At 39.1% G+C, this 27,191-nt stretch overlaps 1 protein-coding gene across 12 annotated transcripts in view; it reads left to right on the top strand.

Annotated features, from left to right (window-relative positions):
• The window catches only part of mag (myelin associated glycoprotein), a 41,027-nt gene that overhangs the window by 10,291 nt on the left and 3,545 nt on the right, over positions 1 to 27,191 (top strand). For 2 of the 12 annotated variants that reach the window (XM_088620436.1, XM_088620435.1), the window contains exons 2-12: positions 9,156 to 9,282; positions 14,957 to 15,112; positions 15,356 to 15,431; positions 17,038 to 17,406; positions 18,210 to 18,506; positions 18,994 to 19,251; positions 19,431 to 19,691; positions 20,722 to 21,012; positions 21,557 to 21,656; positions 23,523 to 23,625; positions 26,881 to 26,937. In XM_088620436.1, coding sequence (XP_088476562.1) covers positions 15,386 to 15,431; positions 17,038 to 17,406; positions 18,210 to 18,506; positions 18,994 to 19,251; positions 19,431 to 19,691; positions 20,722 to 21,012; positions 21,557 to 21,656; positions 23,523 to 23,625; positions 26,881 to 26,937 — 1,782 coding nt within the window. In that variant the 5' untranslated portion in view covers positions 9,156 to 9,282; positions 14,957 to 15,112; positions 15,356 to 15,385. Of the gene's footprint in view, positions 1 to 9,155; positions 9,287 to 14,952; positions 15,113 to 15,337; positions 15,432 to 17,037; positions 17,407 to 18,209; positions 18,507 to 18,993; positions 19,252 to 19,430; positions 19,692 to 20,721; positions 21,013 to 21,556; positions 21,657 to 23,522; positions 23,626 to 26,880; positions 26,938 to 27,191 lie in introns of all 12 variants that reach the window. The other 10 variants (XM_088620437.1, XM_088620439.1, XM_088620433.1 and 7 more) reach the window with 8 other exon arrangements.

Genomic DNA, 27,191 nt, shown 5'->3' with positions numbered 1-27,191 from the left:
ATCCCTCCTGCACTTTCGTAAAAGAACTCCGTTAAATGTGAAAATGTATTCCAGACTTCCACTGGAGCTGTGGATCACTAATGCATTGGCGTTGCCTTTTATTCCTGAGAAAGAGACACGTGCTGAGTGCCGGGTTCGTCGATAACCACTGTTCATTGTGCTTTAACATTGCAGCTCTGAAGCACATACCAAGTACAGATCAAAACATCAAAGTATTATCTCTTGTCATATTAAAATTAATCAGATTTTGGCATCATATTTTTAATACTGGAGTCTGTAAATGTTTGAATTTAGGATTACTAGTACAATAGTACTACTCTGCCAATGGTGTAAGAGAAACCATGAACAAAATTCTGTAAAATATCAACTAGTTGCTAAAAGATGCTAGATCTGTTCATATGAATGAGAACATCATTCACCACTAATTGCTTTTAGCTTTTTTTCATTGTTTTTGTAGGAGTGGCAAAGTTTTGTTGTTCCATTTCCATAACCTATTTTTTTATCTTACAGTCATTCCTGTGCATAGTCTAATTAACAACTAGTACGCTTATACTATTTACATACCATTGCTGTGTGCCCAGGTAAATATTACTGTACTGTATATACAACAATCGTAACCTTTTTGGCTTTAAAACAATGATGAGAAACGAAGAAGGAATTCGGTCAGAACATGCAAGCAATACAGTTTACTGAAGTGTTTATTGTTGTTTTGACTATATTTCTTGATTTGTGTTTAAAAATGAAACTGTTAGTGCAATTTCTGTACTTACATGTTTGGTGTATAGTTCATCACAAGTATTTTCATTGGGTTTAATCCTTAAATATTTCTTTCCGTGATTAGACTGTGATGATTTTCTGCACACTGGATTAAAAAAACAACAACAATGCACTAATAGAGAAAAACAGAGATGGATAGATAAGGAAATACTGTATCAAGTGTATTTTAGGATTTATGACTAGGCAGAGAACTAAAGAATAGATTTCTTTCAAACTCTTCATAACCAGAAGGTGCCATCTGAATGTAAAGAAATTAAACAGGAAGAAATTACTATTAAAAAAAGTATCCTCTAAAGAGGATTTAACAAGAAATTGCTATTAAAGAAGTAACAGGAAATTGCTACTAGTTTTACTAGCTTCCTCTGTTTTCGGGGTGCTGATTGGCATCTGATAATTATCTCATCATTCCTCCTTGCTCAGTATTTTCTTTTGTGCCACATACAGTTAATCAGATGTTGACTGGGACTGGTTGTGAGGAGGCCTTGTGGGTGGTCTGAACACTGAGCAATATGGCCTTGCCATCTTCTTGGCTTCCTAAATGTAATGTTTTGCAGTGCAGACCATACTTAATTACTGTTTAACTTTTGCGGGGTCTAGGTAACTTTTTGGTATTTCAGAGTATCCACAGGCCACAGGAGATGAAAGAGTTGGCGCAGATGGCAAAATCACAGGAAATATTATGCAATTTCAAAATTCTTTTGTTTAAACCCAATCTTGCTTTCTATTGCTACCTTGGCAACAGACACAAAACTAGATGAGAGAAGCCTGACTTTTTCTTTTGCTAGAATAAAACAATATCCATACTTTCTGAGAAAGACTTTTTGTGGTCCTTGCTATGTACTAAATATGACAAAGATTGCAGAAAGCCGTGGCAGCAGGTACATCACTGGGACAGACTTCAAACTGGAGCTGATAATGAGGCCGTAAGGGAGGGAAACCAAATGGAGGTCATGTGTTAAATAAACAACAGATTTCTCTCAATTTACACCCAGTATCTTGTGTAGGTGAGCATCTAGGAAGATCTGTTGCTTCTTTCTCTGCGGAAATGTTGCTAAGACTCAAGGGCAACACCTCCCCAGATGTTGCATCTGAGCTCGTGTTCGACATTTTAACATCAGTCAGATAGACTCTAATCCAGATAGTGCAGCCATGTGGGGTAGAACCAGCAGAGCTTGGACAGTGTATTATCCTGTTGTGGAGCTCGAAAAGGATTTCCAAACCCATTAGACAAATCAGTTTGGCCTTTTGGCTCAGCAGATTTGATGCTCATTAGGAGTCATTTACAAAGACTTGGAGTGTTTGTGTATGTAGACAAACAAACTGTTCAAGTTTGACAAGTTGCCAAGACAAGCTCTGAATCAGTAATGATATAATTTTTGTACAAGCCAGACCAGAACATAACAAACCAGTCGATGAGCCCTGCCTGTTATCCCTGGGCCTGGAGATTAAAGATCCCCATAAAACTCCTATTTCTAAAGGCCGAGATGACATGTAAATGATATATTTTTAACTTTATGGAATTCAGAGCTGAAAGATGCTTTGTGTTTCAAAGGATCTGTGAATTAGTCAGTTTAACAAGTGATCTGCAGAATTAATCGTAGCTAAATTGTTTCAAGCCTTTAGTAACCCATTGTTTTATGGTTACCTTCAAAACCTGCTATGAACTCTAAGGTTATAACCTAGAGTAACTTTGGCCCCAGTTGCTTCCTTTTCACCTTTCTTTACAAATGAATACCAGCATTGCTAGTGTCCAATCCAGAGGAAAGTCACAATCTACAGACACCATGATAAACTCCAAGCTGATGAGCACCTATCACCCTTAACTGATTAACTGTTTTACTATTAAGCCTTCTTAATTCATCAATTACTTAATTACTAACGACCAAACAGGCTAGATGGGATGAATCGTCTGCTCTGGTTTGTAGTCCTTCACATGTTATCATGTAAAACTGGGGTTATAGACTCTGTTGCAGATTGACAAGCAACTGTTTGATTTCATTATGCCTTTTGGCCTCTCTTGGTGAAGTGTGTGTGTTTTTTGCGATTTATATGGCTGGAGGTGGCAGGAAACTTGTGGGTTTGTCGCCTCAAGTGGAAAGTTCGCCTGGGTGTTAAGCCGAGCGTAGATGGATAGGCAGCAGTCTGCGGTTTCAAGTGGGAGTTTGGTTACTGTGCTGTTCCCACAATGCCTGCGGCACAAACAACACTCTCTTGCACCTTGTTATTTTGAGAAATTAGCGATCAGAATGGGGCTATTCAGCAGAATAGAAGACTGTAATTCAGTTCCAATTTACAAATCATAGAAAACAGGAGTCTTGTCATGGAGACAGTAAATGACAGAAGGAGATCTTCTTTGGTACCCTTTTTCATCTATGAACATGATACCAACTGTTTTGGAGGATCTCACAAAATCAGTTTGCACTACTTGGACAAGTAGTAGGGCGACATAGTGGTGCAGGGGTCAGCTCTGCTGCCTCTGCCCCTGCAGAGCTGGGGACCTGGCTGCTATCTTCATGGAGTTTGCATGTTCTCCCCGTGTTCACCTGGATTTCCTCCGGGTGCTCTGGATTCCTCCCACAGTCAGGTTCTAGTTGGTTAGCAGTAGTTCTAGTAGGTTAAATGGGTTCTGGGAAAATTGGTCTTGCTATGAGTGTATGTGTGGTTTTTGTCTGTGACTGCCCTGAAAGTGTCTGGCATCCTTGCAATTGTTGTTTATCAGGTTGGGTTGGCTGCCCCTGCACTGCTGTACTAGGTAATGGATGGGCAGATGGATAAGTAGTAGCTCATCCACAGCACTCTGACGTGAAAAGACCCGCGGCATTTGTTGACCTGATAGACTCAGTAAAATATCTCTTCAATAAGATATCTCTGATATCTCTTCTAGATGTCCACTTCCATCCCCAAGTTTTCACTTGTGTGGCAGAGGTTGAAATAATCTTTGGAGCTGACCTTGCCAATAGCTCCTTATCTTCTCAGTGTTTGAAATCACTTCCATCGTGCAGATTGGCAACGTTTCGTTTTAAAGTGCTGCAAGGGACAGACCTCCAGAAACAAATTAGACCCGAGCTAAAGAATCTAAATACTTGTTCACCTATTTTGTATTAGTATCTGACTCAGGTCAGTCGGGGTTAAGGGGATAATGATGTCTGTGACAGAGAACATTTAGTTGATTTCATCTTGCTTTAATTTCCTCTCTGTTAAGTAATGGAGTTGGGAGGAGATCAGAAGAAGTAGCAAACCCTCCAAACAGCAAAATAAATGATTGATTTCATTCATTTTGGCAGATTAGGTACCAGTCCTTTGCAATGTTCCTAATCACTGCAAAACACAAGCACAGATCTTGCATTCTGAGTACATCAGTCGTCACGCTGAGATCGTCAGTGTGACCCACCTGTCAACTCCCATGAGGAGACCCAGCTCTGATTGGAATGCTTTCCACTGTGTGCCATCTGGAGGAAGACAGGGAATTCTGCTGCGTACAATAATCCCATCTACCGGCTGCCAGCACCACACAGGGCTCCTTGAGTAGGGCTGTTGCCAAATCCAGTCATGCTCTTCAGTCTCTGTGGGGTCCACAAGCTGTCTTTATTTGTAAAAACTGCTTGCATGGTGAGCATTCCCTTACAAAAGTGTAGCTGATAAATCAGAAGGGCAGTTCTTTCCCATGAATTTACTTTTGATTGTAGCTAGCATCATCAATTTCTATGTAAGGTGCTACAGTAATAGTCTTTCACAGGTACATAGGTAGTCATAATTACATTAATAGATCACATACTCCTAACCTTAACACATGTGATGTAACATATGATGTGTATTAGTATGAATATTTATGTACAAGATGTCTGTATATCTTTTAGTCAAAGATTATTATAAATGCTGTTATAGCAGCATACTGTATGTAGCCTTGTGTGAAATCACCGTGGTGGTTACACAAGACTGCATTCCAATAAACACATTTTCCTGCACTTTCCTGGGATTCAGCTGTGCGTTGCTAGACTAGGCTGTGCTACGTACCTAAGAATCGTAGTCGAATTTGATACAAGTCTGTACAGCCTGAAAACCACCTGGTGAAAACCAGCACCTGTCACCTGGTGAACAAGAGGAGATTTAAGGCAGACTGAAATTTGCAAAGAAATGTTAAAGGAAGATATTAAGATGGTTATTTTACTTTCTTCACGTTGCATGAAAACATGAAAGTGTCCATTTTGGGGCATCCACATCACTTTAATACTGGGATGAGATAAATAAAAAAGCAGTAACGTTTATCCTACTTTTGGAAATTCACTGTCTTAATTTTCCCTAAAGCTGAGAAATGTTCACATGGTGTAATTAAACCAACGAATCCTCTCGGCTTTTTTATTCATATTGTGTTATTTGAGCTGGCAAGGTGACAGCTGTAAAGGAGGTGGAGGAAAACTAACAGAACAAAAAGATAAGGACCTTCATTTGAGAATTCACTGCCATATTGGCAGTTGTGGGTAAACTCAGCTTCTGTCTGCTCTTCGTCACTGCCCTGACTCCCTGCAGACAGCTCATTTTGGACAGGGTCCAACAACCAAGAGGAAAGTTCAACGAAGTTTCCAAAATGTTAAATGAGATTTGGTAAAACTCACTTATTCTATAATTACTGCAAAATACCAGCATTTTTCATAGAATATTTTGTATTATTTTCCATAATGACATTTATTATAGAGATCATAATTTAATTTAACATTTAATATGATTGTAAACAACATTACCTGCTTTTAACTGATCCAACTAGAACATATAACAAGACAAAGGTGGCAAAATAACAGAGAGAACAGAGAAATTGTGTTTCACTTCGTAATAGTTAAAGAAAGGTGTTTTTCATGTCATAATCTTACTACAATAATTATTAGGAAATAATTACAGTAAGGTCTCAACCTACACTCTTATTTACTGTAAAACGCACTTGATGGCACAACTGACTATCCTGATGTTCTTAGATCTACACGACATTCTGTGGCCTGATTACAACTTACAACTTGTAAGTCTGGTTAGTTTTACTGATAAGCTGCACACTCCTTTTTAAATCTGTAAGACAGATAAGACAATTTAAGTATGAAAAAGACTGCTGCAGAATTTAGTTTTTAATTATCTAAAAACAGATTCTTGTGGGGACAGGATTGTGTCGCATAAATCAGGCATGGGAGCCTTTCCGATATCAGTTACTGATGTGGCCCAACTAATTTGAAGACAAATCAAGTTTTTTGTTGTTGTAATCAGTTACCTTTTCAAAAGTACCTAGAAAAGCTGTAGAAACCTATTCCTCCTGGACTATAGTACAGTTTATTACACTAGTAATAACTAGTTTGATTTGTAAAATGGCGACCAAGGACTGTAATATTGGAAAACATAAGCTGTCTTTCATGTGTATCACTATAGTGTTTTTTTAATCTATTGCTTCTGAATGTAGTGCTCATGCTGGAGGAAGGACACTCAAAGTATAATTAGGTACAGTGCCAGTTGGCGTCAGAGTTGTTTCCTCTCGAATCTGTCCTCTGAAGCTCAGTGGAGTGTTCACTGTAGCACAGTAGAATGTGATGAGACTCCCCTTCAGAACAGACTGCAACATTCCATAGATTTTTTCTTGATGTAATACTGCAGTCTTGGTGGTCATGTTCGGGTTATGCTAGACTTGTAATAAGCATGAAAGATCCAACTATAGTTTTTCTTTGTTTCATTTGTGTCAAAGATGCATTACATGGTAACAGGATTTGCCCTTAGTATAACAGTGTTCTACAAGGACTTTTTAAAATATTTATGAGAAGATAAAATTAGGGAAACATATCCCATTAAGAGAAAAGCACTTTATCTGAAATGTGTGCTGTGTAATGTAACAGGAAGGAAGATTAACTGTATAGCTCTCTAAAATAACAGCAGTAAGCAACTGAGTCACAAGCTAAACATTTAGTAAGGCTGTCTAGTATTCTGGGCATACTAAAGATACTAAACCCAAGTGTGCAGGATGGAAGATGTTTCCCAACTAAGGCAAATAATCCAACAATCGCTATGGGAAATAAGACGCTTAAAAGTCACACTATTGAGTCAATTTCTCAAGTGGCCATAGGTATTGGGGATTGCACTTTAAAATGTTTTGCCAGCATCTATATCACCTTGCAGCTCACAACCAGCAACCTACTGAAGCTCAGCAGGTGTGAGCCTGGCCAGTACCTGGAAAGGAGACCATCTGGGAAAGCTAAGGTTGCTGCTGGAAGAGGTGTTAGCAGTATCAGTAGGGAGTGCTCACCCAATGGGCTGTGTGGGTCCTAATGCCCCAGCATAGTGACGGGGGCACTACACTGTAAAAATGGTGGCATGCTGTGGCTGAGATATATAACCGAGGTCCTGACTATCCATGGTCATCGAAAATCCCAGGGCGTTTCTTGAAAAAAGTAGGGGTGTTACCCCAGTGTCCTGGCCATATTTCCCCCTGGCCTTTACCAGTTGTGGCCTCCTAATAATCCCCATCTCTGAACTGGCTTCATCATTATTTTGTCCTCCCCACTGAGACCTGGTGTGTGGTGAGTGTACTGGTGCACGTTGGGTGCTGTTGTGTCATCCAGCTGGGGTCTACACATTGGTGGTGTGGAGGGGATCCCCATTATCTGTAAATCGCTTTGAGTGGAGTGTCCAGAAAAGCGCTATATAAGTGTAAGGAATTCATTATCTTAATAATAATAATTACAAAATGTTGGTTGATGGTGGCATATATTTTTTAGTCAATTACTGTATGAAGTCTGTGAACTTGGCCAGTCTAAGTCTTTCTGTTTTTTCTCCTGATGATGCCCCTGGGTACATTGGCCATATGTTTTGAGTTATTGTGATGCTGGATGTTGAAGTGCCACCCAATAAGTATGGAAGAATTTCCTTTATAAACGTATTCATTATTGTGTAAATAGAAAGATCTTTGAGTTTAATTTTGACTTTAAACAATGAAGTCCAGACACTGAAGTTAGTGCAAGACAGGCCCATAGGATGTTCAGTTCTTTTATGAGCCTAATTATATTATCCAACAACAAACATTTGACCAGCAAGGTACGCCTGTCCTTATCATATCCCAGTACTTAATATTCAATTACATATTAGCAGCTGTTACTGAGTTGTATTCTGATGAAAAAGTACAACACTAACACTAATACTCACAAAAGATAGTCTTTGTGATATGGTTGACTCTCGGGTTAACAGGGGACTAAAGGCCAGGGCCAAGGTTTAGATTCAGGTAGGTTCCAGGTGTAGAGTCACTGTAAATGTTGGAGTTACAGTTAGACCTTAGGATCTGCTACACAATGAAACTGTCTCCAGGACATGTTGGACTATGTATAACTCTTTTACAGGCTCTGTGAGGACTGCGTTTGGTAAAATGGCAACCCTCGTGATGCAATACGTGTCAGCAGTGAGTCAAGCTCATTAACCAATGGTGGTTGTGAGTTAGAGAGTATAGAAAATAAAATGATTGGTTAATACAAAACAGGAAAGCTTTAATGGATAATTGTTATATATAATGTAAGTACATACAGGGATAAAGCACTTAACATACTTCTGCTTATGTGGGTGTGGTATGCATTGTACTTCTTGGAAGAATTCCAATTATGTATATTGCTTGTGGGCTTGCTCTTTCCTTTAATCCTTACAAACTCCAAGCCAAAGATTGAAAGTTCCACCCCCTTGAATTTTAAACCAGTCGCAGTCTTGCCCTGTCTGTTGCCAACCAATAAATACATCGGCTGATAGAATCACTTGATGGAAGGATGGTGCCGTTAACACTTTATTTAGTGGGTGCATATCATGCTTTGTATAAATAGATACAAATAGAGTGTTTAAGACTTAAGTACCCATTGATATGGTTTTGGTTAATAACCATGCAATTACTCATGATTAATCTCTTATTACCAGGTTATTAACACTATAGTGATTTTCTCTTTATGTGTTTTACAAGAGTTTAATGCACAAATTGTACTGCCTATACTGAGGTGTGCCCAATATTTCTTTTAAAATTTTGTGATTACTTTCACGTAAAGTGCATGCCAAATCCATTCCAAAAGACGATAAATGATTAAAATGTGAAAGACAGTAATAACAAAAAAGCAATAAGAATTGATCTGTATGACAATGTTCACTAGACGAGTTGTTAAACGAGCATGAACAAAAGCTATTTCATTAGCAATCACAAGGAACTCTGACACAGCCCAGCAGTGCCTGACATCACAAAATGTGTACAGAAATCTTCTGCCTGTGAGCATAAAAAAGGAGCTCCTTAAAGCACAAGCAGCAGAATGGGGAAAAGAGAGACCAGCGAGTGGAATGTTCAGTGTGGGACTGGGACCTCAAAATAAATGTTTGATGCATATTAACAGCCTCCCACGAAGAACAGGCTCCGTAACGCAGGGAGCTTTTCAACCGTCAAGGAGCTTCAGCAAAGAGGACGTCTGTGGTGAAATAAAAGGATTTACACTGGATAGAGAAAGGTGAATCATCTCTGAGGCAAGTTTATCATCATCATCATTATTGTGATGCCATTCCTTTATTAATAATATATATCCTAATTGTTTTATATTCATATTATATTTTAAACTGCCTTTATAATATATATTATATTGTTTGTACAGTACTTTGTACTTTCAATTAAAATATATTATTTTATTTTTGTTTACTAAAAATGGAAAGATTCAAGACAATCTATCACCCTAACTCTAACAATTGTAATCATCTGTGTAAATACCAAAAATGAACTTCTTAGGAGAACGCTATAGGTTACAATGTCTTTTTCCAACACTTTGTCACTATTACAATTACATCAAAGCACAGTGATGTTTTTTGTTACTTTGGGTAAGACAAAAAAATCTATGTGCGTTTGTTTTAGAGAACAAAACTAAGGGTTTCACAACTTACAGTGGACTGTACTGTTAAGTACTGTGGTAGATGCATCCTTCAAGCACGATATTCTAGTGTTTGAAGATACACGTAATGGCATATCTTCCTAAAACAATACTGTATATCAGAAATACTATGGAATACTTCTACGTATAAAGTAACACTTGCTGTTTCTCAATGTAATTTTTTTGGGAATTCAGCTAAGGGCTTGTGGTCTAAACTTTAAGGTTCTAAAATATTATGTTGCCATTTGCACAGTAAGGTTAGGAAATATTTTTTACACATGTATTTAAGATTGTATTTTGAAAAAACCCTAAATGCTATATAAATGGGGCTATATAAATAAGGATAAATATATTAAGAGGAGGGGGGAGGGCTCAGTGGTGCAGTGTTTAGCATTGCTGCCCTGCCTTCAGTTCTGGATGCGAGTGTTATTTACGTGGAGTTTGTATGAGTTTGTGGAGGTTTCCTCTGGGTGCTCCGGTTTCCTCCCACAGTCCAAAGACGTACTGGTAGATTAATTGGTTCCTGGAAAATTGACCCTGCCACAACTGTATGTGATGTGTCAGTGTGGGCCCAGCGATGGACTGGGTGTAACCCTGCTTTGTGCCCATTGCTTGCTGGGATAGGCTCCTGTTCCCCTTCCCCCCACAACCCTAAATTGGAAGATGCGATTTGAAAATGGATGGATGGGTTTCACAAATTTGCGGAACTTGAAAATGTGCTCCCACATTATTTGGAAACATTTTCCTTTTTTTTTTTTCAAATGAGATTATTAATAATTGTTTGGATTATTCTGTCCTACACACTCTCGAATACAGTGCGGTTATCCTTCAATTGGTTTGGTTTCTGTTGGGTGTAAAAAGGACTTCCAGCTGCTCAGATGGGACAGAAAGAATCTTCCTTTACTTTAATTAGCCTTGGAAATGAGCCTCATCCCACTCCAGTTTGTGTGAGGCTTTGTCTATGTGACCTGGAGCTCTGTGGCAGTGATGCAGCCCACAGCTCAGAAATCGCAATTTGCCAAACAGTCAATTCTCTGCCCACATACTGTGACCAGAGTGTCCAAGTCTGCTAATTAATCACTGCCTGTGTTTAAACAAACTGACTTTTGTTTTATCTGAGATAAAGAGAAAAAATGTAATATTGCCTTGTATTTTTAAAGATCTGAGCCATTAATTGGGCTTCTTGTTCTATATTTTGATGGATGCCAAATAATCTGTTGCCTTGCTTTTGCAATTCAGTACTCATCTTGAAAAGATGCCGTCTTTTTTATTTTTTCCTATTTTTTCTGCTCTGAAACGAACACAGTTGTTTCATTTTTTACTATTCAGATTTCCTTAGTTTATCCTTCTATTTAAATTCAGTCTCCACTGGTTTTTGCATTAACGTGGGCCGATCTTCAAAGCTATGTGTTCTAGAATGTGATTTGCTTCCCAGTTTGAAAAAAGACAGTGAAAAAAGGAAAGGAGAGACCAGGACAGTTGCAGAAGAAAGGAGGTTATTCAGACCCTCATGCTTGTGTAGTTGCCATGGGCTTATTTAAGAAAGAGTTTCGTTAATCGTCTCCTATAACATTTATAAAGAAGATTTTATTCTGTATAACGTCATTGTCCTGGGGAATAGAAAAAGGAGCTTATACATTGTAAGAAAAGTAGCAGAAAACATCAAAGACATCTTGTACTGTAAATTGTGTCTTGTGTTTGAAAAGCTTCAGGGGACAATAGCCTTCACAGCACAAAGGGTTGTGGGTAGAGTCAGCATCTGGAAAGCAGTGTGATACTGTACAGTATGTAGCTTTTGCCCAAGCTGACAACATTGCCCTCTCCTGAATCAGAGCATTTGCTTACATTTTCCAAAGTGATGAATTTATCCCATTTGCCTTTTTTCCCATTAAATGTTGCAGCACATTTCATCTTCTTTCTTCTTTGTGGATCTCTACAGAGAAGCCGGGAGGTAGGAGACCATTCAGGAGGAATAGATGAGTTTCAAGAGTGCAGAAAAGATTGCTGTCTTTTACAAGCACTATTAATACCTTGATCGTCCCGGGATGTGACATTTCTGCACCAGTTCACTCGGTGTTGTCGCTTGCTTGATTAGCTGCTCTGTATTGTTTAGATCTGTTAAAGGTCAGTTGGCTTTCGTTCTGGAAGGATTTAATTGTTGCGTCTCTCTGCCATGGTCTTCTGCAAAATATCGAGTTACTGAGTGTAATGGTGACTTATTTCTAAATGTGCACAGTTTCCGAAAACCACAGCAAGCAGCACAGTAGGTGAAAGTTACACACTTCTGTAAAACGACCAGAGCCATTTGTACTCTGGAGAAGACATCTTGCTTACTGAAAAATCTGAGGAACTGGCCTTGAAGAAATTGGGAACTGGGCCTCACTCATATAGACAAAGCAAGCAAGGCCGAAGAAAAGGTGCTGAGCAGTATTACCTTAGACCCTAAAAAATGGAAGTAAGGGCTACACACAATGTGAAGACCAACATAGAAATGCACCTGCAAGAAATCATATTAAAATCTTCACTGGTGAAGCAGGGATAATTACTCCTGGTCCTCAGACAAGTATCTGTAGGATATGTTCCAACTGAGACTCTTAAAATATTTGCCAAATGAGATGTCTGGCATTATTTTTAGCTGCCAAATTAAAACAGACGTTTTTTAAAGATGGTTAAAAAATGTAAGTTCATGAGATCTCTAGACGTTTAGCTATTTTAATATTCCATCCATTTTCTAACCATTTCACCCAGTACAGGGTCATTTAATTAATTAGTATATTCTGATTCACAGGGAAGAATGCCACCTACTGATCTACCAACACTATGTTCATCAGCAACCGCCGAGCGGAAAATAATAAAATAATCATTAATTGTTCAATAAACGTCTCAATTAGACAACAAAGAGCTCAGAGTGATGACAAACGAGTAGACAGGGAGTCAAGAGGTCTTTGTTTAGTCTTATACCAGATATGGAAAGAACTACACATCAAGCATGCCCTCCAAAAATAAGCGTTTGGGCTGAAGAAGAGGCATTCCTTTGACACAGAATGATTATTTTCCCCTTAAACAGAGCCTGGGTATGAAGCGGAGCCTTTGCTTAATTTTCCATTTGCTTCTAGAGAGGGCTGGCAGTACACCTGCCTTAACTGCTACGGCATCTTAAGCAAAGCACAGTCTCTCGTGAGATCAGCCCCCTTCCCCAGCTCCGCGCCGCTGCTCGCCCGCCTCGGTGAAGCCGACGCACTTTCCGAAAGCTTTGATTAAAAGAAAACCTCAGCATTAACCACGTGCATTCGCAGTGCCGCCCTGCAGTGACAAGAGGGCATGGCTTCTAGCCCACTTTACAAGAGACCCCGTGGCTGACACCCTAAAATAGCAACAAGTGCCGTTGGTGCAGTTAGATAAAGATCAGTCTGTGATCAGCCGAAAGTTTCTCTTCAGAAGGCTACTGTTGAACTGTTTTCTGCACACCTGTTAAAGCTGGCAATACTCTCTTTCAAACTCCTTTACCTACCCTTTGTGGAAAGGTATAGGTTTTCAAAAGCAGGATGTCTGACATAATCACTTGTATTCCTAGCTGGGTTTCCCGAGGACAGGGTAATGTCTTCACGTGTGTTAATGTGTTGATCGACTTCGCTAAATCGAGCATTTATTGGATAAACCCTCATCCCGAACAGGAAGATCTCCATGTTCATCAGTTGCGGGGCAGGATCGATATGTATTGAGAAACTGCTGAAGCAGGGGCGCTTCACTTCAAAAATGACGTGACTCTGTCGTGAGAAGCCGTGGTGGCAATGTTGGAGAGGAAACTGCTGAAGCTGTAGATACAGAACAGAATCAGGCTGTCATCATAGCTGTACTGGACAGACACCATTCTTCATTTGTGCGGATGTATTTCCACACTTTCTTACACCATGTGCGAAGATGGATTCTATACAATCTATTATGTAATCAGAAAAAAATCCTCATTTGCAATGTCAGTGTGGGGCTTAAGCTCTTTAGGAGCAAAACATTTGCTGTAGAAATCTGAATGAAGTACAGTAACCTTGCTCAATGGCACAAAAGCAGGGTCCTAGCTGCCATTTGAACCCCTGATCCTCAGGATTCCAGATTCATAACCATTACTTCACACTGCAGATCATTATAATGCCTTGCATGCAATGTTAATACAAATAATATTCTTAAAATTGTCATTAGGATATAAATAAGCAACGATATTATCTTGTAGCTAGAAGTCAATTGATCTAAGCAAGATGGAGTCTGATTAGTACTGGGATGGGCAAATTCTAAGAACAGGTGAAGGTTCATTCCGTGTGGAAAGGTAAAGAAAAGAACCACATTTCAGCTGTGGAGTCTTCTCCAGTTCTTCATCCCTGCAGCTGTGTAAAGAGTTCAAAGAAGAGGTGAAATCATGGTCTAAAAAGACATGACATGCCACTGTGTAACAAACCTAATTTCTTTGGTCTTTAATCCAGGCGTTTCCGTGGAGCCCTGATAGACGTACACCAAACTGTAAACCATATTTTGTGACAAAACTGGTCGATTAGACTAATTCAGCGTCAAGAATAAAACAAGGACAGGGGTACACCAACACAAATGTAAAGGTTATGCACCTAGCTTGGAAAATAAACAATCCTCAAAAGGAGGTAGGATCTGGAACAAGTTCTGTTGGATCTTTCCAGAAGCATACTGTATGTATGAGAACGATCAATTAGCTGCTAGAAAACAAACAACTAAATGTAGCTGTTCATTCTTTGTTACTTTTCTTGTATAGTTCTATCTTAAAAAATAAGTTGTTCAAAGTGTGAACAATCTTCTGTTTTCAGTGTTTTGTTGCAGTTCTTCATATATGAGGTAGTATCTGTGTCAAAGTACAAGCTATACTCTCAATATATAGGATTGCGAGCTTTTTAAATAAAATACAGTATGTCGTCTTCCTGATAGAGTTGAATGCTACAGATATCATCTAACCTCTCTGTCTACTAATGAAAATGTGTTAATGAGTTAATTGATTAATTCCTCAAGGTAAACCTTCAAGCGAACCTTTTAGAATGGAATTGTTTTTTTCAGACAAACACAGACCTAGGCTGGTGTAACACAGATCAATAAAGTGGCCAAATTTGATTTGTGTAGTAAATATGAGTGTTTTTAGGAGCTATTGGTTGTCTTTGAGTTTGCTGGTTCATGTATACTATACTCATGTAACTGTGATCCAGGAATGCCAGGTGGTCTACTTAGATTATTCTGTGGCACTGAAATTTGTGTTGTTTGTTTTGAGGCAGCAGAAAGCTGGAGGGCTGAGTTGATCGGGACTACGTCGCCCCTCGTGTCGCAAACAAGGATTGACACCGCCGCTGACGTCAAGTGGAGGGGAGCAACTTACACTAGCACTTTATTCTGACACCTCAGGAACCTCAGGTTTAAGTCCAATCTATAATGTAAGGAATGATTATTAGCTGTACTTGATATTTTGTATTCATAAATAGAAGGAATTAAAATATGATATACATGAAATGATATAATGTCCAAAGTGAGCCTTACCAGGTTTATACAAATAAATCTTATCTTGTCTTAATTTGGATTTTTTACTCTATTCATTTGATGTTCAGTACTGATGTTTTCAAAGGTGACATTGAAACCTTTTTTACTGTCTTCTCCTTCAGTGTTTTCTTTACTTTCAGAAGTCTATGGTCCAGTGAGCAGGAAGAAACATGTGGTGCTTGGAGTTCTTATTGCCTGTCTTGCTAGTCATTAAAGGTATGCCCTTTGTTACAGTAACTTCCAGTGCAGAACTACATAATGTCCTCTGAATAATATAATACTCTCACTGGTACAATGCAGTGTAGACCAGTACAACACAGCTCCGGGCTAATTATATTTATTTCTATCACATTTAACTTCTTTTGCTAAATAAATAGTCTTTATTGTGAAATCACTATTGCTCTGCAAAAACAAATCTGGAAATTTGAAATTTCCATTTTTCCAAGTTAAACAAAACGTATTTTCTGTTTTTTTTTCTGATTTGTGCATCAGTGTTGCATATATCACTGACCTTCAGCTCCAATCTTGAGTGGTTGATAGGTCAGCTGATTCTTTCCATCTAGGTCTTTGATTTCTGGTATTAATTGATGCACATAATTGATCAGATAATATGAGTCTTTTCTGTGCCTAAATGTTGCAGTTTAAGACTTTGCATCCATATTTCTAAGTGAAATAGAGCCCTTAACAAGTGATCAAATGATGAAGTGCAGACACACGTGGGAGTGACAGTGTATCAGACATGCCCACAGTGGGAGTGGCTCCACATCAGACACACCAATATTGATTCAGTATTTTGCCTTCTTATCAAGTCCAGTAGGTTAAGACTTCAGCTCACACACCTGAATGAGGGCAGTCCTAAAAACTCATCTTTGAGTACAGGGTTCTATTATCATTTACCAAATACAAATCTCATTTTGTATAGAAACCTATGTTGACCAGGGATGAGGACCACTACATATCACATACACAGCGATACACTGTGATGAAATGTAAATATTTCACACTTAATATATGTACTGTGCTGGGACAATGCAATATCTTGGGTAGCTGAGCACAAAATTATAGTCCTATTGCATTCAGTTTTCTTAAAGTGATGTTCTAGCATAGTACATACCCTTGAATGCTCTGTTTCCTTTACACAATGGCTTGTTATAGTAAAAGATGGAAACAACAGCATTTTCAAAATTCCTCTGACCTGCTTACTCATTGAGCCATTAATCTCCTGACACACTTTGGATAATGAAATTCAATGTCAGTTGGTGGAAAGACTCTAATATCACAGAGAACCTAGAGGCACATGGTGCTGTTTTCCAGGGGACTGACAGGAACTTGGCTAACTGATTTTAACCCTACCTGTGGTGGTACCAAGCCAGTTTTCAGCTAGTACCATGACCTAGGCTCAGTCTTGTGATGTCTAAATTAAATAGTGCAACATCTTCTTTTGTTGAGTTGTTTGTCTGGTAATGATATTTGACACTTTGCAGTTTATAGGTCCAGTCCCAGACTGGCCAAATAGAAACCAGAGCAGTCTTTCCTTCCCAGTGCCTTTGAAACAACAGTGTGAAGTATCTATTAGGACTCTGGACTACAGTACCTGGAGGGGTAGGGTGTTCGTGAGCCAGGTAGATAGTATTGATGTATACTTGTGCAAGATTTGTTCAGATTTGTCCAGCAAACCTAGTTCTGTCATATATTACCAAAACCTCCTTTATGCACAAGAAAGGCAATTGTAACCAAGTTACGTTGGGTAAAAGTATCAACCAAAAAAGCTAAAAAAAAACCCAAATGGTTACAAATAGCAACACTTCTGTGGGTATTCCAGGGGCCTGGGCACAGTGGAATGTGTGGATGCCAAGGGACATTTCTACCATGACCAACTCCTGTGTGGTCATCCCTTGCACCTTCATGTACCCTTCTGGGGTACGGCCATATGGAGGCACCCACGGCATCTGGTATTTTGGGTCACCCTACCCCCAGTTCTACCCGCCCGTGGTGTACAAATCTCGGACCAACATCATTCATGAGAGCTACAAGGGTCGTACCAAGCTGCTGGGTGACCTGCACCAGAGGAACTGCACCCTACAGATCAACAACATCGGCATGGAACACTCTGGGAGATATTACTTCCGGGCGGACCTGGGAGGATCCAACGTCTTCACCTACCCTGATTTCTCCGAGGTCAAAGTTCTGGGTAAGGGCCAATCCATTCACTGGGTCTGTCCTCTTGTCATGCTGAGCAGAGATTTGTAACCAAGGATCTAGGGAACCTGAGCAGTTATCACCGACTGTCCAGGGTGTCTTCAATAAACAAAGAGACCCCTTTGGCCTCAAGTGCAATGGTATATGAAATCAATACTCTGTTCAGTGGGTCTGCTCTGAAAACTAATTCTGGTTTACCTGTAGCTTTTTTAGGTTATAATGTAAAGAATTGCTGTTGCTCATGCGTATAGATTTCAGCACGAGCTTGTCTGTAACCTTGTCTGTAAAATTCACTTAGATTCCTTGAAAAGGGCTCTCCAAATCCCAAAAGTCCTTGTTATGAAGATGCACTGTAACACAGTATGGTTAGACAGAATATATATGAATTACAGTATTGGTCACAGGGATTCACTTACAACCCAAGGTGTTTACTACAGATTTTTTCAGATTTTGAACAATTAAGACATTTTTAACAAATCAGTTATAAAATTATTTTTGTGGAATGAAAGGCATTTCTCTTTCCTAAAAAATAGTGTTATGTAAGCTAATGATTGAAAAGTGTTGAATTTTTTTATATAGAAGATGGGTTGACATTTAATGTGTTTCAAAGTCACTTATGATTGCGGTTTGATGCAAAACAATAAAGATGTGTTTCTCAAAAGCAGTTTGGGAAATTGCATATTGTTTTTCTCTTTAAAGAATAGGTTTAGGGTTCAGTCACTTACAACACAGAGAGCTTCGAAATGAATGGAAAGATATCACTTTTTTGTATCTATCTATATATCCCTCCTGTAGATCAGCCCCTCATCAACACTCCTGAGGAGATAATGAGCAATCAGGACCTGGAGGTCACTTGCTATGTTCCAGACAACTGTCCTGATATGACCCCTGAAATCTCTTGGTTCAACACTGAGCTGCTCCCCAGCCCAAAGTTCTCTACCGACTACCTGGAAGAGAGCAACACAGCCATAATGGTAGCCTCAGTCAGCTTCACAGCCTCCCATGTCCACAATGGCAAGATGTTGGGGTGCAGGGCTCGTTACCCCAACACCACGCTCGTCTATGAGAGAATCGTCGCTCTGGACATCAAATGTGAGCCTTTCTTCTCTGTTCCCAGTATCGTCTCTCCCTTTTCCTTGCCCACCTGCCACGGGTGGCAGATTAGAGTTACATCAGAGATCTTTCTGTCATTAAGAAAAATAACAGTAGATGGCAGAAGACGGTTTTCATAGCTTTGAACACTGGTTGCCTTCAACTCATGAAAGCATTCTCTTGTTTTAAGTTTTAGTTGTCATTGCCCATAAACTATTTTTTTTTCATGTGATTATTGTGAATTTATACTGTGCCTTTCATATTATCAAAGATCTCAAGTAGCCTTGCACAAACAAAAATGATAAAACACTTAGTCTTAGTTTTAGTTATTAGAAAATGGTCTTTGCCTTGACATTTCATGACAATGCTGAGGAGGACGCAGGTGGATAGAATATGTGAATGCAGATGCTAGGTGATTAGTTCATAGTAGACTTTGTTGAGACGAGAGTCAATGCAAGAGATGGGTATTTATTTATTTTGGGGACAGATGGGCCAAGGCTGGTACAGGTGAACTTATCCACTGAGGTGATGGAAGGCAGCACAGTGCTCCTGTACTGCCTAGTGGACAGCAACCCCCCATCGACCATCACCTGGATCAAAGAAGGCCTTGATCTGCAAGAGGAGATCTCCCTGAACTCCTCCCTGGTCATGGAGGACATTCAAGCTGATGGGGAGGGTGTCTACACCTGTATGGCTGACAATGGTTATGGCTCGATGAACAGATCCCTCTACCTCGCTGTCAAGTGTGAGTACATCATCATCATTACTCGGCTTTAATATTGTGCTTTTCAACACAAAAGGAAGAGCTTTGCATGTAGGAAGGAACTCACTTCATGCACCGCTGAAATACAGCATCAATAGCTGCGTGTGGCACCCATTACAAGACTAATGCTGTGATCGACGTTGCTTTCTCTCTGTGCATAGATCCTCCACGAGAGCCATTAGTGAACTCCTCCTTAACAGTGCAGGAGGGCTCCAGTCTCTCTCTCCACTGCAGCACCGTGGGAAATCCTGTGCCCACCCTCACCTGGATCAAAGACGGCAACCTGGTGGGCACCATCATCGCGGACAGCTACTCGGTGCTGGAGATCTCGGACATCACGTACGAGGGGGACGGGGAATACCGCTGTCTGGCAGAGAACGAGTACGGCCGAGCCAGTGGAGTCATCAACATCACTGTGGAGTGTAAGAGCGCTATTTGCAATCTAGACGAGTATTTCTCAAATGAAAATAAATTACATAAAAATTACAAATGGGGTAGAGGCCTTAAAAATGTTGCACCATGGTTATCTATCTGCTTCATTGACTAGAGCTAATTTTGTGTCACATTATTGCATACATACCACCGATCAGGACATTGTCGCATACAATATATTGATTAAATATAATTTAAAACTGTAGTGGGTCTATTTTGGACCTATTTTTATACTTTAAGACTTGATCTTTTCATCTAACAATGAATTTTTTCCTCATTGTTGGAACGACCATATTTCCCATAGCTGAAACTAGGATACCTGGGGATATTCCATGGGCTGTTCCTTCTTACTACTTTTTTTGCTTCCTTAATGGGAGGGGGGGGTGTTGTATGCTCTTTCAGAGTTTCATGGGAAAATGGGAATAGCCCATTTAAAATAGCAGCCCAATCCCACTCTTTTTACGTGATTACCTTCAGCTGAAGTCATTATGAAATGTAGACACGTGGGACTAAATTGAACTTTAACTTTATTGCCATATGTAACCAGTACATGTACTGGTACAATGGAATTCTTACTTACAGAAAATCTCTCGATTGTTAAAAAACAAGTGTAAAAACACAAAGTGCAGACAGTGCATCAAGGCAATATACAAACAAACAGTAGACAATGTACAAGTAAACAAGTAAACAGTTTGAATGTTAAGAATTCAGACATGTAAACAATGACTGGAGATGTGCAATAAGAAATCATAACTGGTGTAGGTGTGGTTCAAGGGGCATAGCTAAATGTGTAAATGTGTAGAATTATACATTCTACTGGTTGAACTGGTTTTCAGTTCGAGATCTGGGGATTGTTCTGGCCCGGAAAGATGATAGTGGCCTTTTTCAGCATTCTAAGACTACTCGTTTCACGCCAGTAATTTAGCCAGCTATGAAAGATTTGGAACATTTGAAAGTAATTTCATTTGGGCCACACCCTCATGACTCATGCCATCATGTTTTTTCTCCCCCTTTCACCAGTTGCTCCAGTGTTTCTCATGGAATCGAAGTGCACCATGGTCAGAGAGGGCATCCAGTGCGTCTGCGTGGCCTCTGGAAACCCTGAGCCAAACATCGAGTTCCACCTTCCCAACCTCAACCTCACCATCAACGAAACCGAGAGCAAGTTCAACTATTACGCTCACGTCGATGGCTATGTGACCACCAGCATGATCAAGCTGAAAGAGCTGCCGGCCTCCGGGCTCAACGTGCTGTGCAGCATGAGCAACCTGTATGGTACTGAGACAGTCAGACTGGAACTGCAGCAAGAAAGTAAGACATCAGTCAACTTCCTTATAGTATAACTCAATAGGGGCTGCAGTAGAAGATCGTAGTAGATCGTACCTGGTATAAATTAAAAAGCTTTGAGTGTCTGAATCACACGATGGTACTTGTTGTTGGTTGATGGAGGAAAGGCTTGTTCGATAACACTCCTAGCGAATGTAAGGAACTAATAATTCAGGCAGCTTCTTAAAGTTGAATAATAGGAAATGATTAATGAAAGTATTTAATATCTTAATTCAAATTTGAAAGCATTTCTCAAAATCCTAATTAACTTAATAACAGGATTAATTTGAACTGACTGCTTTCAACTCTTAAACAAGTTGAAGGTAGTCTTGTATTTCATACAAGTTGCTCCATTGATTGAAAACCCGTGATCTAAATGATACTTTCATTGGCCTTCTGTTTTATTCTGTCTTCTTTCTAGGAAATAGTGGCATTTGAAGAACAGAGATTTTGATAATAGTCCAGATTTGAGAGTAAGAAGAAGACCATGTCATCCATGTCCTTATCCTTCTATTTTTTTTCTTCTTAGAGAAGTACATTTTGGCAGTGATCATTGGCACAATTGGAGGAGTGGCAGTAATTGGATTAATCATCGCTGCAGTCCGATACATAAGCCGGAACAACCAGAAGTGAGTACAGAGAGTAACAGCGCACCAGGCAGGGTTCATTATCACAACTCTAAATTCAATCCTCACACAGCTTATAACCAACTGTACATTAATGATATAATTATAACTATATAACATATAAAGTAAGTATATATTATTAATAAAATATTAATATATACTTAATATATTAAATATATTATATAGCATTGATATAATAATTATTATAATTCTAGAACATATTTACATAATTACATAACATTATATTATATAACATATGTAGTAAATACATATATATAACATCTTAAATTATATATAGAGTAAGTATATGTTATTAAGGAACATGAAAAAGTTTATTCCATGCTGAAAAGAGAAGAAAATAAACACAACATTTCAGCTGTGGAGCCTTCTTTGGGTGTTCAGGGAACTTTGTGTTTCTTTTCTTCTCTTGTCAGCATGGAATAAGCCTTTACTTGCTCCTTTGCAGCCTACGCATGCTGACGCAGCTACCCACCTGAACTATATGTTATTAATACATCAGTATAATAATTACAATAATTGTTTTGTAACGTATTAAGGGAAGGCATGGTGGCACAGTGGTCAGCATTGTATTGGTAGAACCCTGACTTCCATTCCTGAGGTGCTATCTATGTAGAGCTTGTATGTTCTCCCTGTGTTCTTCCGGGTGCTCCGTTTTCCTCCCACAGTTCAAAGACTTGTAGGGATTAACTGGTGGGTTCATTGGCTTCTGGGAAAACTGCCCTGGTGTGTGCATGTTTGTGAATGTCTATGAGGGGCCAGTATCCTGCCCATGGTGTATCCTGCCTTGTGCTCCCTGCTTGTTCAGGTAGGATCCTGTGACCCTGTGTACAAGAAAGGATGGATGTAAAGTAGAAGCTAAAACCCTTACCAGGGCAAGCAGAATGATAATGGATAGGTGAATGGATGTAATGTAGAATATGTATATATCTAAAAGGAGCTTTTATGCAACAATTTGACCCCAGGTAGTTTAACCAAAGTGAAAATGAACGCTGGAAAAAATACTGTAAGCTTTGAGATAGGATTTTTTAAACTGATATTGGCTTTCTATGTCATTTGTGAGGGATTCCCATGAGAAAGTTCCTTAACATGGAATATACTTTCCGACCATTGATTTAACCTGCAGTCTAGAAATGTATTTTTCCCTGCCAAATTTGCGGAAATGCTAGGCAGGTCCGGGAGTGAATGATCCGATGTGAGATTGCAGCCATGCAGTTCTTAGTGCATTCACAAATTAACACAACATTCCATTATGGAAAGAAACCGGGAGCAAATTGGTCTTTACACTGGTAAGATCTGGGTTCATGCACTTGTTGACAAAGTATGTTTGAAATCTAACAGATGAGGAAGCAGAGCTTTACGGTACTCAGGTGAAAGGCAGCAAAATCACAAAACTGAACTGTTTCTGTTTTATCAGCTGAGTCTGAGCATGTTACTAAGGAAAAGAAAAAAAATGTTTTACTGGCTCCTCTGACCCAGTAATACACACTGAAACACCGAAAGCTGAAAGCTGTGCACTGAATGCTTATTAGATGGAAGTGGCTCTTCTGTGTGTGTGTATGTGAAATAATATACTATATGCCAGAGTTAACTTAATTTCGTATGGCTGACTTCTGACTTCTAAGCAATCTGTGCACATAAAAATAAAAGCTTGGATGAGATCAGCAAGAAATAGCATGTATAATTAATATCCATCATACGAACAGTAACTGATATGAACCTTAAAAACAATTGAATAAAATGTAACACAAAGTTATGTGATGGTACTGCTCTCCTCTCTCATTTACCTGTGCTTTTCATGATGACAAATAAACTTCCTAATGAGAAAACAATGGACACCTCTGCTTCCAGGGAGAATGCCAACCCTAGTCAGGACCTTAGCATGAAACTAGAGAGCCCAGCCTTGGTCTACGGCGATGTGAAAAAGGAAAAGCAGAGTCTAAGGAAAAAGGTGGTGAGTACTCAATCACTCACTCTGTCCTTAGCTCTGTGAATATTTGGACAATACCCCAAACCCTTGACCACATTTTGTCAGTTTAGCTGAACTCTGCTGGTGCTTGTTTGAGGTGGTACTGTAGCAGTAAATACTACATGTACTGTATTGCATGTAGAGCACTTAATGCTATGGTGCCACCTTAAATTGCCAGTTTTTCAAGACTATATATCCCTTTCAGTAATCCACTTGGTCCATAGTGCGATCAGAATGGCAGGGCACCCTGTCTTAATGCAAAAGATTCTAGAATCATAAGCCCAAGTTTGTTAGAGACTCGGGGCTCATTAGGCAAAGCACTTACATTAGTGCAAATGTCTCGTCGTCCAATTATCAAGCTTAAAGATGGGGAAAAAATGTTTTTTGCTTGTGCTAGCGATGGTGGTTTGCATAGTTCTTGATGAGAGAGCTCAGTAGAATTTCCATATGACATGATTGTGGTGCGGCAGGAGAGAGGAATAAAATCATCAGTTCTGCTGAAAATACGAATTCTCATTTTTTTTAAATTCAAAGCACACCCATGGTCAATCTTGAGAGTTACTGTAAATGACAATGACAGCACTAATTTTTAAACACTGAAAGCAAGGGACAAACAGTACATGGTGCAAGAATATTTGTACCACTAACAGTGAGTGTGGCTTCCCAATTGGTGTGAAATGTCAGTATGCTTTCTTCAAACATTGCACACTACGGCTGTCTGCCTCTCTTCCTCAGCATGGACAAAACTTTAGACAAATTTAGACTTTAGACAAACATTTGCATTATAAAAGAGCAGACCAGTCTTCAGAGCAAATAATTCTGCATACAAAGTCGAGCTTAAACAGGAACTGAAACTCTGCAAATTAAAAACATTAGAAGCAGACAAAAAAAAAACTAACATAGAGGAGCTAGAATGACAGAGTAACAAGAGTGGAGTGTGTGCACGTGCCTATATCTTGGTGGTTACATCTTATTAAAAACCACTTCCCACAGTGTTGGGGCTAATGCAGAAGGCGATCTAGGTTTTGACCATTGTGAGACGGTCTTGTCCTCTACTGATGATGTGTTGTTGCCATATTAATCCTGTTACCATCCGTGGGCTTCTGACTGAGTGCCTTTAAGTCAGAATCCACCAGATTTCCCCAATTCTAGTCAGGTTGACAAAATAATAAACCTAGTAATTCATTTACTATTTTATATGAATTAGGAATAAATTCTAATTTAAACTGGAATTGGTTTTATGCTTTCTACATTTGATTGTAAAAGCACTTTGAAATACTTGAATGACACTATGCAAATAAGGTGCTGCTGGTATGTTTTTAAAGCCCACTGAGTATGAGGCACTTACATCTCCCTCTATTGTGCTACTTTAAGCCACCCAACACTTCAGGTACTGTATATTGAGTTGTTATATTCCTACTAAACATCAATGCAGCAAAAGAGGAGGTGCTTGTTAGAAAATATTACCAGTTCAGTGAATTAGAAGGAATGTAAATTATTTTTTACATACCTTCCTGTGGTGGAAGGAATATTAAGATAAGGAAAGCAAAAGGAAGAGAACCAAAGATATATAAATATTCCAGATGCATTACGAAGCTTAAGGAAATGTCCTACACCGACAGGCTGAAGGAACAGGACTATTTAAATTTAGAACAAAGAAGACTACATACATGATACTGTACATGTACTGTATTTACAATCCCCAATAGCATTGACAAAGTACACCCAGCAGATTTCTTCAGAATGCTACAGTACATGAATGAGAGTACCTCAGTGGAAACTAGATGGAAGTGCAATTAAAACCAAAAAACAGGCACAGATGCCCACTGCTTGCCTGAAACTTTTATGTTCTTGGGAAATCTGGGAGACAAATTCCAGGTGATGTGTGGGAGACAGAAATCGCTAAATAAATTGAGAGATTTTTGCCTCTTACAGAAAATTAAGAGACTTTAATAGCTGGAAAATGGTGGGAACTTTTACATTATTTTTCATTTGTATTTGTCTTCTGTCTTTTTACCTTTCTGTAATTCAGTATTTCCTAAATAACATCTGGTTGTTCATTTGCAGTTGCACACTAACACAGCTCCCCAACTCTTTATTACAAAACTTCTACTTTTTTGAAATTTAAACTATAAAAAAAATGTTGCCATCTTTTAACATGCATTATATTAATATAAACTAGGGATATTATTTTAATCCTTGAGATAACTGGCTTTCTTGTCTTTACTTGAAAAGCTAAACTATAATTTAAGCTACACAAATCATATGCTGCCAGTAACTAACTAACCTGGCACACTTTCATGTGCATTTAAAATGAGTTTATTCCCAATAATTAACTAATTAACCATCACTAAAAGGTATTGAACTTTCCTGGAGATTGCAGTTTGCTTTTTGTAACCTCACTAATTAATTTTTGTTTCACCCAAGCTTTCAGCTATAGAGGTGGTCTAATTTTATTTATTAAATTAGCAAGATTTCTAGTCCCTAAAACATTTATATATACCTGTATATTTATTGAAGTTCATGTTTTGAGTAATCAACTGTAAAAAATGTAAGTGCATAAGGAATAATAAAGCAATTAGATTGATTATTTAATTGATTACTCAGGTTGAAACCAAAAAAATCTCAGTGTTTCTCCTCTTCCTGACACATATAGTCCTAAATGTTGTGTTCTTTTGTGGGAAATCATGTTTATTTATTTTAACGGCAATAATCAGACATGAAACAGAGGTGAGTGGAAAATGCAGCTTTTCCTTTATTATAAACAACACAAACTCACAACAAACGCAACTAAAATGTTCTGCAGTTTTACCCACAGTCCCTTGAGTACTAACTACGGCAGGTCGCAAAGGACATACAGTACATAACACTAAATATTTCTTTTAGTGAAGGCTGCCTCTGTCTAGGCCTCACCTGTCCAGTCCAGGTTTTTGAAGCACATGTCCAGCTGAAATTTGAGGGGAAAAGAAAACCTTTCACCCTCCAAAAAGAGAAAACATGACCTGCCACTCCAATCTGGACACAGAATTATCGGGCGTTATCGCTAGGCCTCTGATATGCAAGCAGGGGAAATATACTGTGGAAAAGATGGTAACCTTACTTTTGTAGTTTACATTTGCTCACGCTTTGTGACTTCAGAAGTTCTCTAGTCACGTCTGCTGTCCTTTAGTACTAATTACTCCAGCCTCGTCTGCTTGTCCTTTACTACATTTTTGCGTGTCTCTCTCTCAACTCTAACAGCTTAAGACAGAACTTTTGGGCACAAAGTTTAACTCAATCCTAGAAGAGCCTTCAACGGTAAGGATGTGTTTTTTTTCCTGAAACGGTAAAGCCTTTTAAAGGATCCACTCACTTCTCCTCACATAAACACAAAACTGACCTGCTTTACTGGACAGTTGTGCATGCTGTACTCATTCCTCATTCAGCTGTTCTCACAGTAAACATAACCATTCATCCATAGCTGGTCTCCAGCATGGTTGCTTTGTGAAGTCAAATTGTCTTATTGTGTATGACAATGACATTAATGTGCCGTAATATTCCTGCTTTGGCAT

This window comes from Lepisosteus platostomus, chromosome 26 (assembly GCF_059453375.1).
Source record: "Lepisosteus platostomus isolate fLepPlt1 chromosome 26, fLepPlt1.hap1, whole genome shotgun sequence".
Taxonomy (NCBI): Eukaryota; Metazoa; Chordata; class Actinopteri; order Semionotiformes; family Lepisosteidae; genus Lepisosteus; species Lepisosteus platostomus.
The sequence above is the reverse complement of the archived record's forward strand: the minus strand, read 5'-3'. Positions and strand labels throughout refer to the sequence as shown.